Genomic DNA, 21,998 nt, shown 5'->3' on the forward strand with positions numbered 1-21,998 from the left:
TCGGTACTTACTGAACTCCTTCAAAAATCACTGTTCCATATGCGCTGAGTGCAAGCATCATGTCCGGAATTCTGTTTTGAAAATGTAATAAAATAAAATAAAAAAATCTCCTTAGAAAAATACATGAAGGAAGGATCTATAAGATGACTAGGAAGTGTATATTAGGCTAGTAGCACCATTTTACTTTATTTTGTTTCTAAATATTGGTTTGAAGTGTTAAAACTTCAAAGGATATCATAACTGTACGTATTACAGGGTGGTTTAAATATATGAAAGTCTTTAAGTTAATAAAATGCTTATATTTTCTACATAGATTTATGTCAGCAAATTGAAAATATCAGTTGTTGAGATTACGGGAGTCAGGTTTCTGTCATATTTTACCCAGCGATTAAAGAAAAAAAGAAAAAGAGGAAGTATTTAGTTCGGGTCGGTCGTTCTGTTCGACATTAACAGAGTGTAAAAGATCCTGTTGCAAGAGTGATAGTAGTCGTCTGGGAAAGTTTCTGTAACCGTTCTGTCGTCATTGTGTGTGAGTGTGTGAGCGCGCGAGTATTATGAATTCTACTAAGATCCATTCTACAATCAGATGGTTATTCCGAATAATGATGATGCATTATTTTTATTCAGGTCAGTTTCTAGTGTAAATACAGCACAGTTATAACTAAAATGGATGAAAAGGTGTATGTGTTTATACCGTACGTAGTAATTGATATTAAAACATGAAGTAATTATATCGTACCTAATCTATACACACATCATTTTGTAAAAGCACTTGTACATAGTTATGCAATTAAAATAAGTTTTCGAGAGAAAAAAATAACGTAATATCAATCATTAAATTTTGAAACTTATTAACTTAGCTTAGTCATATTATTTATAGCAAAAATATACTCAACGTTTTTTACTGTGTAACAAAAAATATAAAAATAAACAATAATTCCTTATTAAAATAGACAATTTTTATTTTAAATAGTTTATATTAATAGATTTCAGTATTTTGTTTAGATATATTGAAAATTTTCATAGTTATTTATTTTTACTAACTTTTAAATATGCCAGTTTTGAGATTCTATAATTAATACATAAAACTCTAAGTAGAACACTCAGGTTATAATGCGTTTTTTTTCCTCTTCAAATGGTCGATCACAACATCTCCATCTTGACGCAATCAGAAATATGATACATGCTATGTTTTCGAATTCTTTAGGGCACCAAGAATATTTCGAGATCTTTTTTACTTGAACTTTAATTGATAAACGAAGATATTAATAAGACATTAATATTAATAAGACATTTAAACAGAATTGGAGATGAAATGTCAGTAAAATAGGCGTTTGATACCTAATAGTACGAAACAGACTCAGAGGAAGACTATCATCCAAGATGCAGGTAGTTCTGCAGTTAGAAGCGGCTTGTATGACCGAAATATAAGAGCTAGCTGTATTGGAATACTGATTGGGATACCGGACTCATGTTAATGTAATATCTGGATACTTTCATCCTAGAAAATGACAGACCAATAATTGATATAATAAACTCACTTGATGGAATAAAATTTTAGTTATTTCGTCTCAATATTGGCCAGTGACTTAAATATGCATTAGGACTAGTTTTTTTGCGAAAGTTTTACTATTAATCATACTCTAATATTATCTTCTTAGAGATAATGAATTTGAAATACACCTACTAGGGTATTCGACCTTTCAACTAACAAACGATGTGTATTGCGCTCCTAGTGTGAAAATATCTGAATGGTAAAGTCCATTATAATAAAATATTGTGATACAAAATTTTTGCTTTGGATGCTTTGAATGACACCGTTGCCATAAGGTGTCTTTCCAGCAGACCCAATTTTCGTTAACGCTTTTCACAATCTGACACCCACCTAATAGTCCTCTTTTAAATATATTGGATTGCTTGTTAGCACTAATCAAGCCCTTAGAAAAACCTAACAAAGACTTGTCTAGAAATTTGAATTTTTTCACATAAAAATCTTAAATTAAAAATATAAAGTTATATAATAATAATTATGGTGATTTTTATTAAATATGAAAAAATTAGAACATTTTCCATTTTTTTTGTAATTGCATTAATATACCAATTATCACTTTACGTATGAAATATAGATTTACAGCATACTTTGTTAGGTTAATATTAGGGTATTAGGGTATGGACAGAGAAATGAATTAATCGACCGTGAGATGCGGTGATTAATACCCTTGGATGGTAATGCTGCAGCCAAAAGTTCTAACTGAGGCTCGGCTATTGCTGTTACCCTCCTGTCATGATCAGAGCTTTAATAGCTCAATAACACATTATCCCTACACTGTCCTCTACAGATAACGGGGAATATGAAAAGCATTCTTGCTTCGCCCCTTTAAGCCAGTCCTTATAAGGACTATAAGGTTAGTATTAGTATGGGGGTGAGAGAATGATATATATGAATGAAACCCTGGGAGGGTAATGGATGGCAATGCTGTAGCCAATGAAGTTCTAACTGAGGCTCGGCTATTGCTGTTACCTTCCTGCCATGATCAGAGCTTTATATATCTCAATAACACCCTATCCTTCACTGTCCTCTACAGATAACGGGAAATATGAAAAGCATTCTTGCTTCGCCCCTTTAAGCCAGTCCTTTCAAGGACTGTTTAAGGTTAATATTAAATTAAAGTGTATTGTATTTATACTCCAAACACAACTGATCATTTTGTTGCTCTGAAATTCAGGAACCTGCCGAATTGATAAAGAAATAAACTTAAATAATAATAATAGTAGAAAAGTTTATTTCATAATTCTCTCGTAGAAATCGATAAAAGAAAGAGATATCGCTTTTTACTTTCTTGCATTTTGAATATCTAAGATTTTCTCACTAGAATTATGATGTTAATCTTTCATAAATCGCAGATAATGACCTTTTCTTATTGAATGAAACCCTGTTACTACTTTGAGCACAACTACATGTGTTTTTATCTCCCAATAGGCAATTGCCGTGGGCTCCAGGGACCCAATTTCATCATGGAACCTCCTAATAAAGTTGTTTTCCTTAACTCGACCGGAACTGCAGTGCCTTGTTCGGCTACGGGAAATCCCTTGCCGACGATATCCTGGACCAAGAAAGATGGATCCCGTTTAATTGACATTTCTGGCCTCCGACACATTCGTCCCGACGGTTCGCTAGTCTTCCAGCCGTTCAGAGCAGACGAATACAGACAGGACGTTCACGATGCGGTTTATAAATGTGTTGCGACCAGCAGTATTGGGACTATTAGCAGCAGACTGTTGCACGTGAGGGGAGGTGAGTAACTATGATGTCAATAGATTTTCGTTAAAGTGCCCGTTTATTCTCGAGTGTGCTATTTGTCGTTGAAGATCCGCTTCTTTTTCGCAGTTTTTCTCTGCTCGCAGCGCGAGGCAGCTGTATAATAAATCGCATTCTTTGCTCCAATCTTTTCTATTAGATTGCTGGAAAGGACGTTAATTTGTTGCCGGGCGCCTTTCTCCGCTTCCGCTCATAAAAAAGCAACCTCATTTTCTTGGAAATCTTTCCCAATATATTAAGAAAAAGCCTTCTTTTGTGATTCTTACAGCTGTAGTACGTAGCGATGTCCTTTTTTTTAAGAATGCAGATGAATTTGATTACCTATTTCTTGATGACGATCATTCTCTTCTGTTATTTTTTAGTGTCCGAAGACCTGTGGGACTACGATTTGTTATTAAAATTCTGATTATCTTAATTATTATAGTTGACCACTAATTATCATAATAATGATAATCTTAATTACCATAGTGATCGTTACTATGGGTTCACGTAGTTGGTGATACTCAGCTAGCGTTGCTAGGCAACTCTATTTCTGCCTCATACCTCAGTGAAGTGAAATTTTTACTGATATAAATTATTATTATTATTATTTTTTAATTCACATAATTGATACACAGTCAAAACAAGATATCATATAAACAAAAATTTGACTGGTGATTCAGAACAATTCAGATTCTACCCAAAAATCTAAGAATTTTCTGTCAGGTAGCGTCGTAAAATATGGACTGTTTCAAGTAATGCAGTTTTTTTGTAGGTCATATGGGGTCACTTCGTTGATGTTTAATTGCTGCAAATAGTTGAACAGATTCTTTGAAGTTGCACCAAGTGCACCGATAACTATTGGGATGACTTTGGTGAGTTTAAGCCACAGCCAGCTAACCTCGATTGCCAGATCTCGATATTTAGTCATTTTTTCCAGTTCTTTGTTGTTAATGTGGTTATCACTGAGTACTGCGATATCGATAATCCAAACCTGTCGATTTCGATAATTGTGATGTCAGGTCTATTGTGTTCCAAATGCCGATCAGTTTGTATTCTAAAGTTCCAGAGAATTTCTGCTGTTTCGTTTTCCAATACAGTCTCTATTTTATGCTGCCACCAGTTATCAGAAGTAGGAAAGCCATATTTTTAGCATACATGCCAATGAACTATTTTGTCCACTTGATCATGGCGGTATTTATAGTCAGTTTGAGCTATTTTGCTGCAGGCACTGATTAGATGTTCTACAGTCTCATCTTTCTGATCGCATAATCTATATTTGCTGTTATTATTGATATTCAAAAGTTTTGTTTTCATTGCATTTGTTTGTAATGACCGTTTTTGAGCTGCTAGAATAAATCCTTCCATTTCTTTTTTATTGTGTCCTTATCGTAGCCATTGCCAAGTCTTGTTCACGTCAAATTTGTCCTCAGTATCTCGAAGAAATTGGCCATGCAAGGATTTATTTTTCCACCGCACATATCGGTTATTTTGTTGTTCCTTTTTGTAATCGCATTTGTTTCCTTTTAGAAGGCACCCTCTTGTGTAATTGCTTGAAGCATTTTTCTCGCAGCATTATTATCATTTCAACAAATAACAACATGCGAATAGTAATCGAATCATAATCAGACTATTTAGCGCCCTCTTTATTTGAGACTCCTTGACCTGATAGCCAAACATATTCATTTATTCATCAGTGAATTAACGAGAGAGAAAGAGAGAGAAAATCACAACTTATCCAACTAAATTCTGATCTCACCCATTTGTATACATAGTGCCTCTTTAAGGCAGAACTGCGAAGGTCCCATTAGCAATCCACGTGTATATGAGACCGTTTGCAAACTAAGGCTCATTTATCTTGTCCTGCATGTCTGCCGTCAAAGTGCTAACACCAAGAGATTATATTTCCTGCTGGGCGAGGCCGGTTACTGTTCGTCAGGGTATTGAATTAACCACTGCCCCCTGTATGTGTTCACATGTGTGCATATGTTTGGAGAGGCGTAACCTTTTAATATGCAAAGAGATAATAAGTTTTATGCATTCAACTCTCGCGTGGCATTGCCTGTGTAATTACATCTAAACCGTATGTTATTGTGTTGTCGATATATTTGTGTCGACAGAAGTGCCCGTGCATTCGATTAGCAACTGGTGGAGTTCACTATCTCAACTAAAGAGAAATAATGTGGTTTAAATTAATACCTAATAATAGATTTATAGAGAAACTAACCGCTTAGGAAGAACTCGAATTCAAATTCTATCTCCATACCTTTTTAAACTATCTAGGTCTTTCCGCCCAGCACTGAGTTAGTTGGTATTAGGCTACAGACGTGATTCTTTATGCAGGTATATTTAGGTTTTTGTCCAAAAATGGCCTATACGAACCAAAGAAAAAAGATAAAGTGCTAGAAAACCCTTCAAAATAGATGAAAAATATATTATAGAGCAAGGAATCAAGTAAAAATCTCAATCACGAATGTGAAAATTTTTATAACTTCTATCCTTTGAATGATGTTTTGATTCAATTTCAGGAAGATAATGTCTGTGAAAAGACGCTAGGCATTCTTTTAATTCCTAAAAGTTCACTTGAACTCGTGACAACAAAGCAGCAACCCATACCCCCCTCAAACGATAAATCATGTCTGACATCTGCTCACATTCTCTGCTATAGTGACTGCATGTATTTACCTCCAGTGATGGCTCGGAAAGAATGGAAAGAGGACGATTCATCAAATGAATTGGTGTTTGTAGTGTGACACTCTCAAAGGAAGCTATTTCTCGACGATGCGGAACACTGGATGCTTATGTCCAATTAGCTCCAATGGAAAGCAGGATGTGGTCTTCTTTTCAGCCATTAACTCCCTTCAACGCACAGGAACTATTTATGGATTCGAGTATATCAGTGTGTTGATGTACTGAACTTATCCTGCTAATGTAAACGGTCCGCGTTAGCCTTCGTATTAGTGGCAGAATTACGTAACCTTTGGCAATATGCCTAAAGATAAAAGCATCGCGTCAAGTCCCTAATGAGTAAATGGGTCTTCTAAAGAGCTTCTAGGTGGATTGGTTTAGAGGAAATAATTCCACTTATCGGTGTCTACTGACTCTAATATTGATCACCTTTAATGTATTTAGGTTAAACTTGCTGTCCCGAGAGCTATTGTTATTGTCATTCCAAGCTACAACGATAAGCCCAAGTTAATTGTTGAAGGTAACAATGCAGTGCGATATACCATTGTTTGAATCTTCTGCACATGATCTTTACAAAACTAAATTAAAATTTTCATTCTGGCGTAAATCCACAGAGGTCTTTTTAATATATTTCCCCTATTTTCCCGGTTAAATGATTAAGTAAAGATATTCTCAGGTAGTGTATAGATACTGACTTGTGATTAGCTAGTGGAGCGTAAACAAGGTAGTTTAACTTCATTATTTGTCAAGAAATCCTTTAATTCTAATACACATGTCGAACTTCAGCATCTCGAGTTCCTCCTTGCCATTTCCAAATTCTGTTGCTCTAAATTGACACATTTAATAATATTACATCTATGACAGCCTCTTTCTCGTGTTCACAATTGCGTGCAAACTTCGTGTGCCTTCCTGTTATTGACTGCCATAATCGCACGCGATCAAACATGTAGTATAAACTACGTCTGTCAACATGTCTTGTGTGTATTTTAGTTCGGTGTGATTAGTATATATCGAAGCTGTTAAGTCTTGAAAAGAATGTAGGAGTCCACCTCTTTAGTTTTTTTTTTATACAACTGCGAAACAGTTCTTGATTCACAGTATGTTGTCTTCGTGCCAACTCTCACAAAAAATGATTACTAAACGTATTTTTCAAGTTGTCCTGCATGTTTTTTTTTCTTTTATGAGACGCTTCCAGTAACGTTTTATATCAGAGATTTTAACAGTTATTTATTGTGTAGATAAAGCTATTTTTAATGGGGATATAGATAAAAGTTATCTTAATACTTGCTCTCTTTTATCAACTATAGTTATGTCTGTTTTTCTTTAATGTTTTCTTTATTGACTTGAATATCTTTTTTTGCAAGATACGTTTTACCTATTAGATTCATTTACTGGATCCGTCATTATTCATTCTTATTGTTCTTCACAGAATGGACGAATGTTATCCGATCTTTCTGTTTGGAATCGTTACTAAAATCTGTCGCTGAACTAACGTTAAAGTTGGGTTTAAACCAGAATTCTTGAATTGTCACAATAAACCAGAGTTCCTGAAGTGTAACAATATTGAAAAAATACTTCAAATATTGAAAATTATATCAATGCAAACTTAATATATTTTCTACATATAAATAAAAAGAAGGTGTTTAACTAAATTATAAAATACTTTGAAAAAGAAATAACTATAGATATAGAAAAAATACTTAAAATATTGAAAATTATATCAATGCAAACTTAATATATTTTCTACATATAAATAAAAAGAAGGTGTTTAACTAAAATATAAAATACTTTGAAAAAAGTTAATTATAGAAAAAATTTTAGTTTTATTAAAATATATATTATACTAGACAAGAAATTGTATTCTAATTTTCTTCTAATATGGAAGTATAATTATTATGGTGAAGTAAATTTACACCCAAATCTACTTATTAGTACATTTATGTACATACCCCACTAGCTGTGCATTAAAACAAGAATGTAATTTCTTGTCTCGTATAATTGTTGTGGTTATGTGACGTAACAATATAATGACGCGTTTCGAAATGCATATTTTATTATAAGTTACAATTGTTTCTTTGCTTGTTTTGCACGGCGTCAATTTCGCATTATTATCCATTTCCGAATTATTATCTTGCGTATTATTATTAGCCTTATCCGAAATATGCAATTTGGTCTTGATTTTTCAATTTCTTAATAGTCTTTGAATGACGTTTACGAAGAAATTAGTTTTCGTAACCATGGCATTACTGATCATTACCACGTATATTATCAACATTTAGGTGGTAATGGTAACGTAATGATCAATGTAGTGTTACGTTATTTCTAGGGAGCCATTAAATAAGTCATTCATCATTGTTTATAGTTCAAAAATGTTATGCAACATTCCTTAGCTTCTATTTTAACAGTTATTCACTATGGGCGATTAGTAAATCAACAATTAGATGTAATTCTTCTGATTTAGTTTTGCTAATTCCTGAAAATGTATTGCGAATATTTCAATTTCTTCACACTGTTTTGAAATAACAGAGAGCTTTGGCAGTATAGAATTTCAGCCAAGGGAGGGAGAAAAAAGCCATTATCCTAGAGAAAGAGAGATAAAAAAAATACGGAACGTCAACAGCCTTGTTTTCCCATGGATTTCTTATCAGTAAGGCCTGTGTTTCCTTAAATAGAATCGATATTTTTAATTACAGTAATTAGCATGCTAATAAGGGGATATAAAGCGGTAATTTAAATGAATGTGTGATGGTTTTAAAAAAGCCTCTCATATTGCATAGATCAGGTTGCGTCTGATTTAATCGCCCCACTTATTTTCATTACCCAGTTATTAATTGGCGCATGAATATCCTTACACGGGTGTTTATAAGCCACCAGCTCCATAATTGCTTTATTTTAATGATGTCTTCTTTCCTTTTCTTGTGTGTGTGATCTTTTCTCCAGCTTACACTCGCTGAGCGAACCAGAAAGAGCCTTTCAATCTCCTTATCTTTTCTTTTTCTTTGCTTGGTGAAGCGTGTATCTCTACCCTACATTCTAATTTCTTTGCCGTTTCTCTCTTACCTTTTTTTTTTTCTTGCTGTATAATTTATTTCGATGTTTCTTTTTTTTTATGTCTCTTTAAAATGGATATACAGAAAATTATTAATGGTCAATGTCTGAAATTTCAATTTATAGGATTCATAATTGAAAGCGATTATCATAAAATCAATGGTCATTAACATGAAATATAAAAGAAATCAATTTAGTCTTAAGATCGGTAACACCAAAAACCAAATTTATCATTTAGAAAGACTGAATCGTAGTTGTGACTGAATATAGATCATTTTTGATATATCTGTTATATATTTGGATTAGGTTTATTACAACATTAAATAACGTAGCTGTTCCGATGAAGTTTAAACCACGTGACATCGTTCACATATGAAATTAAGGAGCTGAACTGTCTCTGAGAGGAATATCAAGAATGGAGAGTTATTGGCAATCAATCAACTGAGCCTATGCCGTGCCTTTTATGTTCTTCTGTCCGGGGGGGGGGGTTGAAGAACCAGCTCTGTCTGCAATCGTCTAATTCGATATCTTTTAAACCCAACGACTTAAAAACTCTCTTTCGAAACTTAAACCCAGTTCTTTTCATCTGAGTGGAATTGTTATTATATTGATCACGCCCAATCTGAAAACTAACAAGTCTTTATTAACAATTTAAAAACTAACATAATTAGCAGTATTGTTTTTTATCGTGTTAAAAACGCGCTCATTTAATAATGTACATTAATAAAATATTATTAAATGTAGCTTTCTTGCCTAACAAATGAAATTACACACAGTCATTACCATGACAACCTAAGTTTCTTCCTGGCGTGATTCCAGTTAACATTATGTATTGAGTTCTGTTTAAATCATTGTGACGTCACCCATTATTTCTGCGTATTCGCGAACAACTTCAAAGGGCTTCTGCCTACATTCAGTTACACCTCAATGTTCGATGGATAATTATCACAAAACTTTGCAAGAAACCTTCAGAACGGTATCTGATTAGTTTGCGTAGTTTCCACGTGGACATTAGAAAAGCCGATAGATGTAGGCTAGTAGGTTTCGAAGGACATTTTCCATAATTACCGAAGCGTGACATGCCGGATGGCGTTCCAATGTTCCTGCTAAATTGCATGACACACGTTCCTAACATTCCTCGAATATACTGCACCTGACCATGCGATATGCGTGATCCCCAGTAATTCCGCAAAGTGTCAAACACCCAAAGATCGTTAAACTATGAGTTTGTTTTTGTTAAGTGGAAAAAAGACAAAAATGTGTGGTTGAAGCATCTTGAATTGTAGCGATAGATTTGTTGAGTACAAACAGATTAATTCTTTCGAGAAATAGTTTAAAATGTGATTCGGTGGGGTGATTGTAATAATCAAGCTTTTTAATTCTGCGACATGACTTATGAACAGGGGCGGCTCGTGCATAGGCACTGCGGAACTATAGCACCCCCAATTTTTCTCGATATATAAATATGTTTATTCATTTACTTATATTTGGTTCTAATATTTAATTTTATCATCAACAATCCTATACAATTCACCTATTTTTATATAAAAAATAATCAAATTCCATCTTGTAGCACTTAGGAGGGCGAAGGACGCTAGCAGCACTGTGTTTACCACAGTGTCATATTGCTACGCGCGGAAGCATATGCACGTCATATTGAGATGCGAGCTTTTAGCGTAATACGGCACTGTCCGTCGCGCAGTTCCACTGTTGTTTATATGCAGTTTGCGCCAGTAGTAGAGTGTTCGCAGTGCTTATCGTGTTTACTCCGTCTCTTTAAATATTTGGATATTACAATTGAAGACATCACATTTCTTATAGTTTTTATTTTAGAACATTATTAGGGTTATGATAATGGATTTTATTTTCATATAATTTTGAATTATACTAAACTGTATAGTTTTATTGATAATAAACAATATTTTTTCACGTTTAATTTTTTTATAATTTTTACCATAATTGTGATATTTTATCTAAATACGTATACACTGTACTTACAGTGTGTATGTATATTTCGAAAGTTGCAGCACCCCCACGATATCAAGCCACGAGCCACCACTGCTTATGAACCAATATATTCCTTCCTTATTACAAAATCTCAGTAAATTACAATTAAGTATGTCTTGTTAGTCATTTGGTTGACTAATATAACAACTGATATCCGGTAGGAATTATATGTGCTCAGAGAATTTCAGAATTGCCTAGAAATGATTCCTAGTTCTCAACCAAAGCATTATCTTGCCCGTAATATGAGCCAACAATTACACCACGTTCAAAATGAGTCGCACGTGGGTTGTAATATCTCGCTACCTTTATGTCTATTTCCGATTAGGCACCACTTAAGTTACACACAGGACAGATAAGCACATCTGTCAAGGATGTCATTTATTTTCATATATCGCATCACCATCTCATTAGCAGAGCCTCGGCGTTCGTGTATCAGACTCGAGCAGCTCATTTTCGAATAAGTCTTAGACATTGAATACTGGAAAATGTAATGTTTATAATTAGGACACATTAGTTATAATTAATTATTTAATTTAGCTTAACGGTAAGCTCATCCTTTTGTATTCCATTTGGTTCCCTATTCAAACAAGCCCATGCTAATCAACTGAGATAATTTTCAAGCGAGTAACACTCGCACCAAACTTACGGACGTCCGGCACACACCGGATATCCTCAGAAATTAATAAAAAGAGAAAAACAATTGCACGCACAATTATACTCTGAGATGCCAGCTATCGGATGCATGTACAGCATTCTCTATGGAAAGGTTTGAAGGGGGGGGGGGAAACAAACTCGTTTATAAAACGGAAATGTCGAATCTCGTTGCAAAGTGTATTATTAAAAGCTACGTGGTTGTATAACCCACAACTGTTTCAGCAATAATCTCGATGGATTTCCTGACATTTGTGTGTATGGACAACCCAGGGTCATAGCGGAATGCATTTTCTACCGGAAGAAAACACCGACGCCAAGCAATCCGAAGTCCCGGCTGGCAACATCAATTAGTAAGCTTTCAAGAGGAGCGAACGAAAGTGATTTCCCCCCCCCCCCGACTCATTTTAACCCTCTCGCATTTAATTCCGACTATAAGCAGCTCCACGGAGTTCACATTTACATTATTAGGTTTCCGTCAGCTGTCTATAGTTCCCGCGCATTCTTTTGCGACCTTCGCTTCACCTTGGGCGAGTGGAGTTTAAATATAAGTGTATACAGGCAGGCGGCAGGATGGCTAACGCCTTGTTGGTTAAGGATGTTTAAAGATCCCCCCCCCCCCTCCTTTTCTTTCCCTACACGTTACTGCACGCACGTGGCCAAAAGATGCTCGTGGAAAGTGCAAGGTTTTACAATGACTTATGTAATTTATTCCTGAGTGAAGCTCCCCAGCTCAATGACTTTAACTTACCGCCACCGAAGTTATAAATGACTTGGTAGAACTTTATAGAAGTTTTTGATCCCCCCCCTTTTCCCCATCCTCCTCCTTACTTATTCCATTGATGTGCACGAGAATTTAATTCCGATAGGGGGAAGGGGGGGGAATTCGGGTTACGGAACTAGATGACTTTTAACTAGCGGCATATCGATAGGGACCACTGAATTATGAGAGGCTTATCCTCGTGTCATTTAATTTGGCACGTTCACAGCGAGCATGCTGATCTGCATCAACAAGCGTCCATTACTGTAAGGTAATTGCTGTAAAATTAAAATCCTCTGTGTAATTCTTGAGGGGGAGCGGAGAATTTTTCTTGTCGAAAGTTCGTGTTCGGGAACTTCTGCAAATTTCAATTGCACTACAAAATGCGAATAACAAGCTCAGACAGCTTTTGATTGGAGGATGATATCCAATAATGTTAGTAGAGCATGATTGAATCGAATAGCAAAAACTAAGTAATGTTGAGTCTCTGAACTCTTTGACTAAGGATTGTTACCTTACTTTAAGTGAAATAAATTTTTATTCCTTATGATGCTTATTTGCTTCGATATTCTTGTCATTATTAGGTATCATCGAGCACATCGTTTACAGTTACATCTTTCTGCAAGTGTAATATAGGATAATGATTAGGAAATCTAGCATAATTATTATACAAGTGAGATTATCCCATGTTATTATTACTATTTGGCTTTGAATTTTTAAATATCAATTTCTTAGCCTTAATTGTTTGTCTTCAGTATACTTCAGTTAATGATCGCAGGGGCTTTCAATAATTTATTTTAAATGGTGGAAATCGGTATTCAGAATGGGAGAATTGGGATTTTTTTCACGAAGGATTCAAAAGCAATATTCATAAGAAAGAATAATAATCTTGAATAGTGCCCATCTTCCTCCATATTGTGCAACGGTGAACTATTTTGTGATGCGCAATAGACAAAATTAGTTTTTTACATTCACTCCTCAGAATTTAAGAGCGTAAATGATGTAAGAAACATATCTGTCCGTGTTACAAAGGGGGGGGAGCGCGCAGAATGCATGGGTATGTGCTTCGAACTATGCGAGCCTTGTGATAATGGACGTTGTCTTGCTGAAAGAGTCCAGAACCATCTAGTCACATTGTCACCGTGTAGGGCAATCAATGGCAACCAACTATTTCCACTCAGTTTACGACTTCCTACATAGCAGTCTGTGGGGGGGGGGGGATTTCCCGGTTGGACTCAGGGCAATGCGTGTAATAGGTGAGTCTAATATTATTATATAAACACAGTCCCTTATAACTAGGTATGTTGTTGGAGTTCATTGTTTTTTACATTAATTTTTTTATTTTGTTATTTCCCTAATATTTCTCAATTAGATGATTTTCGATCTCTGAATCATGAAAATTATCGGATTCTAATTCAAGGAAATGAATTAAAATTTTGAAATTGGTGAATATAAAATCACTAAATTACTAAATGTGTAAATACGAGCGTCGAGAGATAACATTACTGTGGAGAGCAACGTGGTTTTAAAATTACTGCATGCATATAAAATGAATTTAGAAAAAATGACTTGAAAAAGACCAAGAAATATGTGGCCCCAAGACTAGAACAATTCACTAAATATATGACAATAAAAAGACAAATTTTGGTTTATGACTAAATTAAAAAAAAAAAAAAACAATTAGATTTCAACGCATGAAAGGCTTGAAGTGTACCACATGAATATTGTTAGCGGGCTAAGAGTTTTTATTTCTTAAATTATTATTTGTTATTAATTTTTATAGAATTTAAAATGTTCTCTCTTATTATTACTTTTTCAAGTCTCTTTAATGGTAAAATAATAAGTTACAACAGGAAAATATATTCACACCTAAATATAATGTAAATAACAATTTCCTTTAAGTTTACTTGCCATCCATTACCCTTGGACGGTAATGGATGGCAATTACCCTTGGACGGTAATGGATGGCAATGCTGTAGCCAATGAAGTTCTAACTGAAGCTCGGCTATTGCTGTTACCCTCCTGCCATGATGAGAGCTTTAATAGCTGAATAACACCTTGTCCCTACACTGTCCTCTACAGATAACGGGGAAGATGAAAAGCATTCTTGCTTCGCCCCTTTAAGCCAATCCTTATAAGGACTCTAAGAATGTGGATAAGGATAGGATGAATCAATCCTATTTTTAAAGATCGAAAATTAAAGAATTCAAAATTTTCTTTCTTATTATGACTTTTTCAAGTCTCTTTAGCAGTAAAACAATAAGTTGCAACAAAAAAATTTATTCACACCTAAATGTAATGTAAATAACAATTTCCTTTAAGTTTACTTTTGAATCGAATGTGGTTAAGGGTGGAAGGAAGAATTGTCCTCTACAGATAACGGAGAATATGAAAAGCATTCTTGCTTCACCCTTTTAATCCAGTCCTTATAAGGACTATAAGAATGTGGTTACCGATTGAGAGTCCTTTTTAGGACTTCCAGGGTAACGAATGGAATGCTGTAGCCAATCCCCGTGTGGTTGCCGGGATAAGAATAGCTCCACCGCAAATCCATGCATGTCGTAAGAGGCGACTAAATGAACGCAAACTTTCGAGAGTTTTCCTCTCTCAGGTTTCTTCCGGAATTTCGCTCCCGGTGAGGGAGGCTTACATTTCGGGGAGTTTGCCTGGGAGTGCATATTTTGAGTCTCTGGGATGGGTATTCTCCGGCACGGCCCACTGAGGGGCTTTGTTGGTTAAATGCTTTTCCCTGGAATATGAGCGGTTCTGCGATGTCGTGGGGTGTGCCCCATCACCCAGTGGAGCCAACGCTGGGTTGGACGGTCTTTCGGCCACTGTGGAGTGGTCTAAGGATCGTCCTAATTTTTAGAGTCGGCTTTACTTAAGAAAAGCCAATGAAGTTTTAACTGGGTCTCGGTTACTGCCGTTACCCAGCCATGACTAGAGCGTTTAGCTCAATAACACTCCATCCACACAAATTTTCTTCATTCAGATGACGGGATAAAGAGTCAAGAACTCAGTCCATCTCCCAGTTCTTTTAAAAACTTTAAGAATGTGGTTACCGGGATAAGATAGGATGGCACCAATATAGCTCATACATGTCGTACGAGGCGACTAAAATGAGTACACTAGGAGAGTAATGGATGGCAATGCTGTAGCCAATGATGTTTTAACTGAGGCTCGGCTATTGATGTTACCCTCTTGCCATGATCAGCGCTTTAATAGCTCAATAACACCTTATCCTTACACTGTCGTCTACAAACAACGGGGAATATGAAAAGTAGTCTTGCTTCTTCCATTTAAGCCAGTCCTTATAAGGACCTCTTATAAGAATGACATAAACTACAAGAAAAATCAGACAAATTAGGAATAATACCAAACGACAAATTTGGCTTCCGCCGTGTACTCAACACGACGCAACAAATACGCTGACTAGTGGAACACATCACACAGGGATACAACTGGAACTAGCACACAGCTGCGGTCTTTCTGGATGTAACCAAGGCCTTTGACAAGGTATGGTATCAAGGCCTACTCTACAAACACATACAGGCTAACATACCAACAAACCTCATCCAGCTAATAAAATCATAACTCACTGACAGATCCATGCAGATAAAAATAAATGGCACCATCTCAACTAGGCGCAAAATCTTGGCAGGTGTACCACAGGGATGCCTGCTGGCTCCCCTACTTTTCACAATCTACGTGGCCGACATCCCACAAAACCCGAGGACTGTCATCACAGCCCATTACGCGGATGACACAGCCATAATGAGAAGTTCTCTCCGCTCACACCCGGCGATCAGTCGTCTCCAGGATACCATCACAAAGCTAGGGAAATGGTTCTCGGACTGGAGAATACAAGTAAACTCCCACAAAAGCTCAGCTTTACTATTCACCAGACGCGAAGCCTTTATCCAAGATTACATTCAACTCCTCGGAAAAAATATACCATGGCAAACAGAAACCAGATACCTGGGAGTACAGCTAGACAAAAAACTAAATTTCAACAGCACATCAAGCTCCTAGCCACAAAGACATCCAGAGCCATAGCCCAACTGTATTCCCTGATCAACCGCAACAGCAAATTGGATACACGCAACAAGCTGCTACTGTATCAGATGGTAATACCACCAGTAATCACATATGGAGCCACGCATCCAAATCCAACATCCTGAAATTACAGAGGATACAAAAACCAGTGCTTGCGAATGATCCTCGACGCTCCATTTCTCTGTGGATCTCAGAAACACGGAGATCCACAGAGAAACCGTAACTCCAGACATCCATTCCCTCCTTCACGACCATGCGGAAAAGTTCTTCAGCAAGGCACAATCTCATTCCAATCCACTAATCAGACAAGCTTCCAGTTTGAGTGAACACGACTATCACAAACATAAAAGACCCAAGGCAATCCTACTCTCAGCAGAACAGAGCTAATCCCATAGTTCACAATGTGCGAGCATAAGACTCGCAACCCTCCCCCCCCCCCCAGCAAGCTTCTCGACACAGAAAAAGGGGAAAAAAAAGCATTTTATGCATCATCCAGCAAGCCAGTAACGTTGTTGTTGTTGAATGACATAAAGAGTCACGGAGATCAGAGAATGATCTTGGAATTCCAGCTTTCCATCCTGGGAGGGTAATGGATTGCAATGCTGTAGCCAATGAAGCTCTAACTGAGGGTCGGCTATTGCTATTACCCTCCTGCCATGATCAGAGCTTTAATAGCTCAATAACACCATATCCCTACACTGTCCTCTAGAGATAACGGGGAAGATGAACAGCATTCTTGCTTCGCCCCTTTAAGCCAGTCCTTTTAAAGACTTTAAGGAATGAAATAAAAAGGCCTTTGAGATAGCCCTTTTAGGACTTCCAGGGTAGCGGATGGCAATGCTGTAGCCAATGAAGTTTTAACTGAGGCTCGGCTATTGCCGTTACGCAGCCATGACTAGAGCTTTTAGCTGAATAACACTCCATCCACACAGATTTTCTTCATTCAAATGAAGGGATAAAGAGTCAAGGACTCAGTCCAACTCCCAGTCCTTTTTTAGGATTTTAGGATTTAGGAATGAAATAAAAAAACCGTGTGGTTTCCTGGATAAGAATAGCGCCAACGTAACGTATGCATGTCGTAAGAGGCGATTAAAATAGACGCTGAGTTTCGAGAGTTTCGCCCTCTCAGGTTTCTTCCGGAATTTTGCTCCCCGTGAGGGGGGGGGGCTTGATTTCGGGGGAGTTTGCCCTGGGAGAGCATTTCTAGTCTCTGAGGAGGGTGTTCGCCGGATTGGCCCGTGAGGGGCCTCATCGGTAGAGGTTTTTTCCTAGAATATGAGCGGTTCTGCCCTGTGGTGGTGGTGGTGGGGGGGGGGGGGAGCCGTCACTGAGTGGAGCCCACGCTGAGTTGGACTATCTTTCGGCCACTATGGAGTGGTTTAGGGATCGTCCTAATTTTTAGAGACGGCTTTACTTACATATAAGCCCCGATGTAGCTCCTGCATGTCGTACGAGGCGAGTAAAATGGGTACCCTGGGAGGGTAATGGATGGCAAGGCTGTAGCCAATGAAGTTCTAACTGAAGTTCGGCTATTGCTGTTACTCTATTGCCATGATCAGAGCTTTAATAGCTCAATAACACAAATTAAGATGAAAAGTCAAACGGCTATATTATCTGGCGAAGTTAGTTAGATTAAGGGGATAAAAATCCCTTATTATTTTACAGCCAGTATGCGAAACTCTAAGATCGCAAACTCGTAGATCGTAGTTTGCGATCTTAGAGTTTCGCATACTGGCTGTAAAATAATAAGGGATTTTTATTCCCTTAATCTAGCTCAATAACACCTTATCCCTGCACTGTCCTCTACAGATAACGAAGAAGATGAAAAGCAGTCTTGCTTCGCCCTTTTAAGCCAGTTCTTTTAAGGACTTAAGGAATGAAATAAAGGCTATTACTTTATGGAATAGACCCAGGGTAACGGATGGGAATGCTGTAGTAGCCCATAAAGTTTTAACTCTGGTTCGGCTATGACTAGAGCTTTTAGCTCAATAACACCCATCCACACAGATTTTCTTTAATCAGATAAAGGGATAAAGAGTCAAGGACTCGGTCCATCTCCACAAAAAAAAAGAATGAAATATTTAAAGAAGATTTAATACGGAACATTTTCCAAATGTCATCCCATATGATACTGTAATATGTCAACTCACACGAATTACTAAAGTAATTGGTGTGAGTATGTGAACAACCTTGTTATTAAAGCAACTGATGTGTTTAGTTTATTAGCAGCAATTTAAAATCAGTATTTTTTTTTTAATTTAAGAACTGACAAAGGAGTTCCAGAGATTATTTGAATTGTCAGTGAGATTTGGATGAGCTAATGAAAATGATTTTTTATTCTTCCCAAAGGATTCTCTGGCGAATAAAAATCCAATGGTCTTTAATTTCACACCTGAGGTTAAAAAATCCTATTTCTACTGGCTCGAAGGTTGATTGCGTATCAACACTTTTAGAACCCGCGAGATAATTATCCGCGACTCCTCTTTAATGTAGAGAATGGCTAATCTCTTGATATCCGATGAAGCATTATTAGTGGGAAGGTAATTATCCAAGATTGTTGTATTTTGGTTAAAAAGCGACTGTTGAGTATCATGTTAATACCCTTGATACGCTGCAGTTATTGACTGAGTGTTCTCGAGGGAAATATCAACTTTGAAAAGCGATAAATCTTTCTCTCTCTCACACACTCACTCACTCACTTTTTTGTGACATATATGACATAATGCTTCTATGTCACATCCTATTTAGCATGAGGCTTGAAGTGTTGTTTTGAACAGGTGGAATACACTATCAAGCACGAGCTAAAACACGGACACAATGAAGAGAACAAAGTAAACAAACAATGAAAGAGGCAAAGTACATTTTAAAGAAACACAGAAAGACAATTTAGCCAAAGTCTTGTAAATCAGCTGACACCTTTCATCTTGACAACAACAGTGTTCTCGCAAGCTCCAAAGTTTTAGTAAACTATACACGATTTTTATTTATACCCGCTGTCCAAAAAGAAACCGAACGTTTTGAAAACAGAATAAAGTAGTAGCGCCACCTGTTGTATCTTTTTGATGTCGAAAGTGGCAACCTTCGTGTTAGTGTTATATGAACTGTTTTTGACATTTGTTTCATTAGAAGCCGAGTTATAGTGCCAAGAGTGACAGTGTGTGTTTTGACGAACGGTCGGAAAATGAGTTTTAAACAGAGAGCTGTGATCGACTTTTGTATTAAACTTGGTAAAGTTTTACCGAAACGCATCAAATGCCTCAAAAAGCATAAGGTGATGAATGCTTATCCCGTACTCAAGTTTACGAGTGGTTTAAGCGATTTCAAAGTGGTCGTGAGACGCTTGAGGACGATGAAATGCCAGGCAGTCCAAAAACTAGACTGAGCAAAGTTAATATCCAAAACGTGCGTGATTTCATCAAAGAAAACCCGAAATCTTGTGTGAGATTGACTGAAGATGAATTGGGGAATTCCAAAATCAACTGTGCACAACATTTTGACCGAGAGTTTGGGCCTTCGTAAATTGAATTCGCGATTTGTTCCCCACAAGTTGACCGACGACCAAAAAACGTATCGAATTGAACGCTGCAAGGACCTCATGAAAACCGCTTGTAAGGACTCAACCTTCCTTAAAACGATCGTTACTGGTGACGAAACGTGTTGTTTTGAGTAGAGCCCGAAAAGCGCCAGAGTGTTGAGTGGAGACCACCAGAAGCGGGACATCCGAAAAAAACGTCGCATGAAAAATAAAGTAAAGACAATGCTGATTTGTTTCTACGATTCCAAGGGCATCATCCACAAAGAATTCGTTCCGCTTGGCCAAACGGTGAATGATGAGTTTTATCGCGAAGTTTTGAAGTGATTGATAGCGAGAATTCGTCGCATTCAGCATGAATATCGCGACGACTGACTTCGTCAAAACACACTGTCACTCTTGGCACTATAACTCGGCTTCTAATGAAACAAATGTCATAAACAGTTGACACAACACTAACGAAGGTTGCCGCTTTCGATAACAAACAGATACAACAGGTTTCTTCTATTTTCGGAAAATAAAAGTTCGGTTTATTTTTTGACAGAGGGCGTATAAATATAGATAGATGTTTGTATTTATTTGTTTATATATATATAAAGTTATGTTGTATGCACATGTCTGTAAAGAAACAATGCAATTTGTAACTTTTGCAAGTATAGCCATTCTTCTATCATGTAATGGTGTGTGTGATGGATGACCAAAGTTGATAACACCTGTGGTTTGCTTATAAATAAATACAATTAAATACAATCACGCATATTTTTATATATAAATGTATTGAACAGTAACATGTCCTTTGGTCCAAAAGAAAGACCGGGGTTTAAATTCCCTCTAGGACTCGAAGAATCGTTAAGGGCTCCACAGCTAAAATTCAGTTAACTAGTCTCATAGACCTGAAGAATATCTGCAATTAAATAGAATCGTAGCATTAGTTGTGCTTTGGCATAACCAACGAATTACTTGAAGCCGATGATCTAAATATGAGAACTTCGGTTTCCATAATATTAATAATAAATAAATGTTGATACATCGCCCTGCCTGCTTCCTAAGCGTTTACTGTGTAGATCAATAAACAGAATGCATATGGTTGCTGTGCTTACAGGTTGTTTTACAGGTAAATGTCTGTGATGCTCAATTACTCATCAAAATAACGATCATTTAATTAAGAATGATAGTACCAAAGAAACCACAATTAATGCAGATTTGTAATGTCATTAGTCATTACAAACCACTGAATTTAGAAACTAAAATCATAATAATGACCAATGATGCAATTTCAGTTTTTATTTCAACGTTCTTCACTACCTGCAGCAATTATTTCACAACTTACCCTTAATCGTACATCGTTAACATATTAATGTAGAGTGGTTCGAAAAGTTATCGCGAATATTAATTATTAATTCTTCCTTTATCGTTGTACGTGCGTTTTATGTATTCCACATCTCCAGAACGTGATGAAAAAAAAAAAGAGATTTTAATAATTAATAATAAAAATAGGCGCACGAGCTTCCATGCACGAAGTGCGCGCGATCTCTCTCTCTCTGGTTTTCTATTGTTGCGATCGAAACTCTGGCAGATGTCTTTATCAGTTACACGCGTGATTCCCTTTTCATATGAAACTTTAAAAAAAAAAAAAAAAACAAGAGATAAAAATTAATTTCTCTATTATAATATTTGCCGCAATGCGCAATGAAGTTCGTAGCTGTCTGTTGCGCCCAAAAATGTAGATTTTTCAGATACAAAAAAGAATTAATAAAAAAAACTTTTTTTAAAAAAATATTTATCTTCCATTAACCGGTTTTTTTTCCCAAAATTCTGACAAGACGTGTTAAGAGTTTCATTTATCTTACGATTGTTATTTTAATATTAAATGGACTCGGTATTAGCGATTATGCACCCGCATGCTCTTAGAAGTTTTATGTACAGTGTACGTTCTTAATTAAAAAAAGTTGGAGTGG

At 36.5% G+C, this 21,998-nt stretch overlaps 1 protein-coding gene across 1 annotated transcript in view; it reads left to right on the forward strand.

Annotated features, from left to right (window-relative positions):
- The first annotated feature begins 500 nt into the window (after positions 1 to 500).
- LOC150094686 (cell adhesion molecule Dscam1-like) overlaps positions 501 to 21,998 on the forward strand; it is a 314,713-nt gene continuing 293,215 nt past the window's right edge. Inside the window, exons 1-2 of the mRNA XM_090411113.1 lie at positions 501 to 627; positions 2,981 to 3,295. Coding sequence (XP_090267239.1) covers positions 555 to 627; positions 2,981 to 3,295 — 388 coding nt within the window. The 5' untranslated portion in view covers positions 501 to 554. The remainder of the gene's footprint in view (positions 628 to 2,980; positions 3,296 to 21,998) is intronic.

The sequence above is a fragment of the Typopeltis vanoorti genome, chromosome 21 (genome assembly GCF_054136105.1).
Source record: "Typopeltis vanoorti isolate ZY-2024b chromosome 21, IOZ_Tvanoo_1.0, whole genome shotgun sequence".
NCBI classification, from domain to species: domain Eukaryota; kingdom Metazoa; phylum Arthropoda; class Arachnida; order Uropygi; family Thelyphonidae; genus Typopeltis; species Typopeltis vanoorti.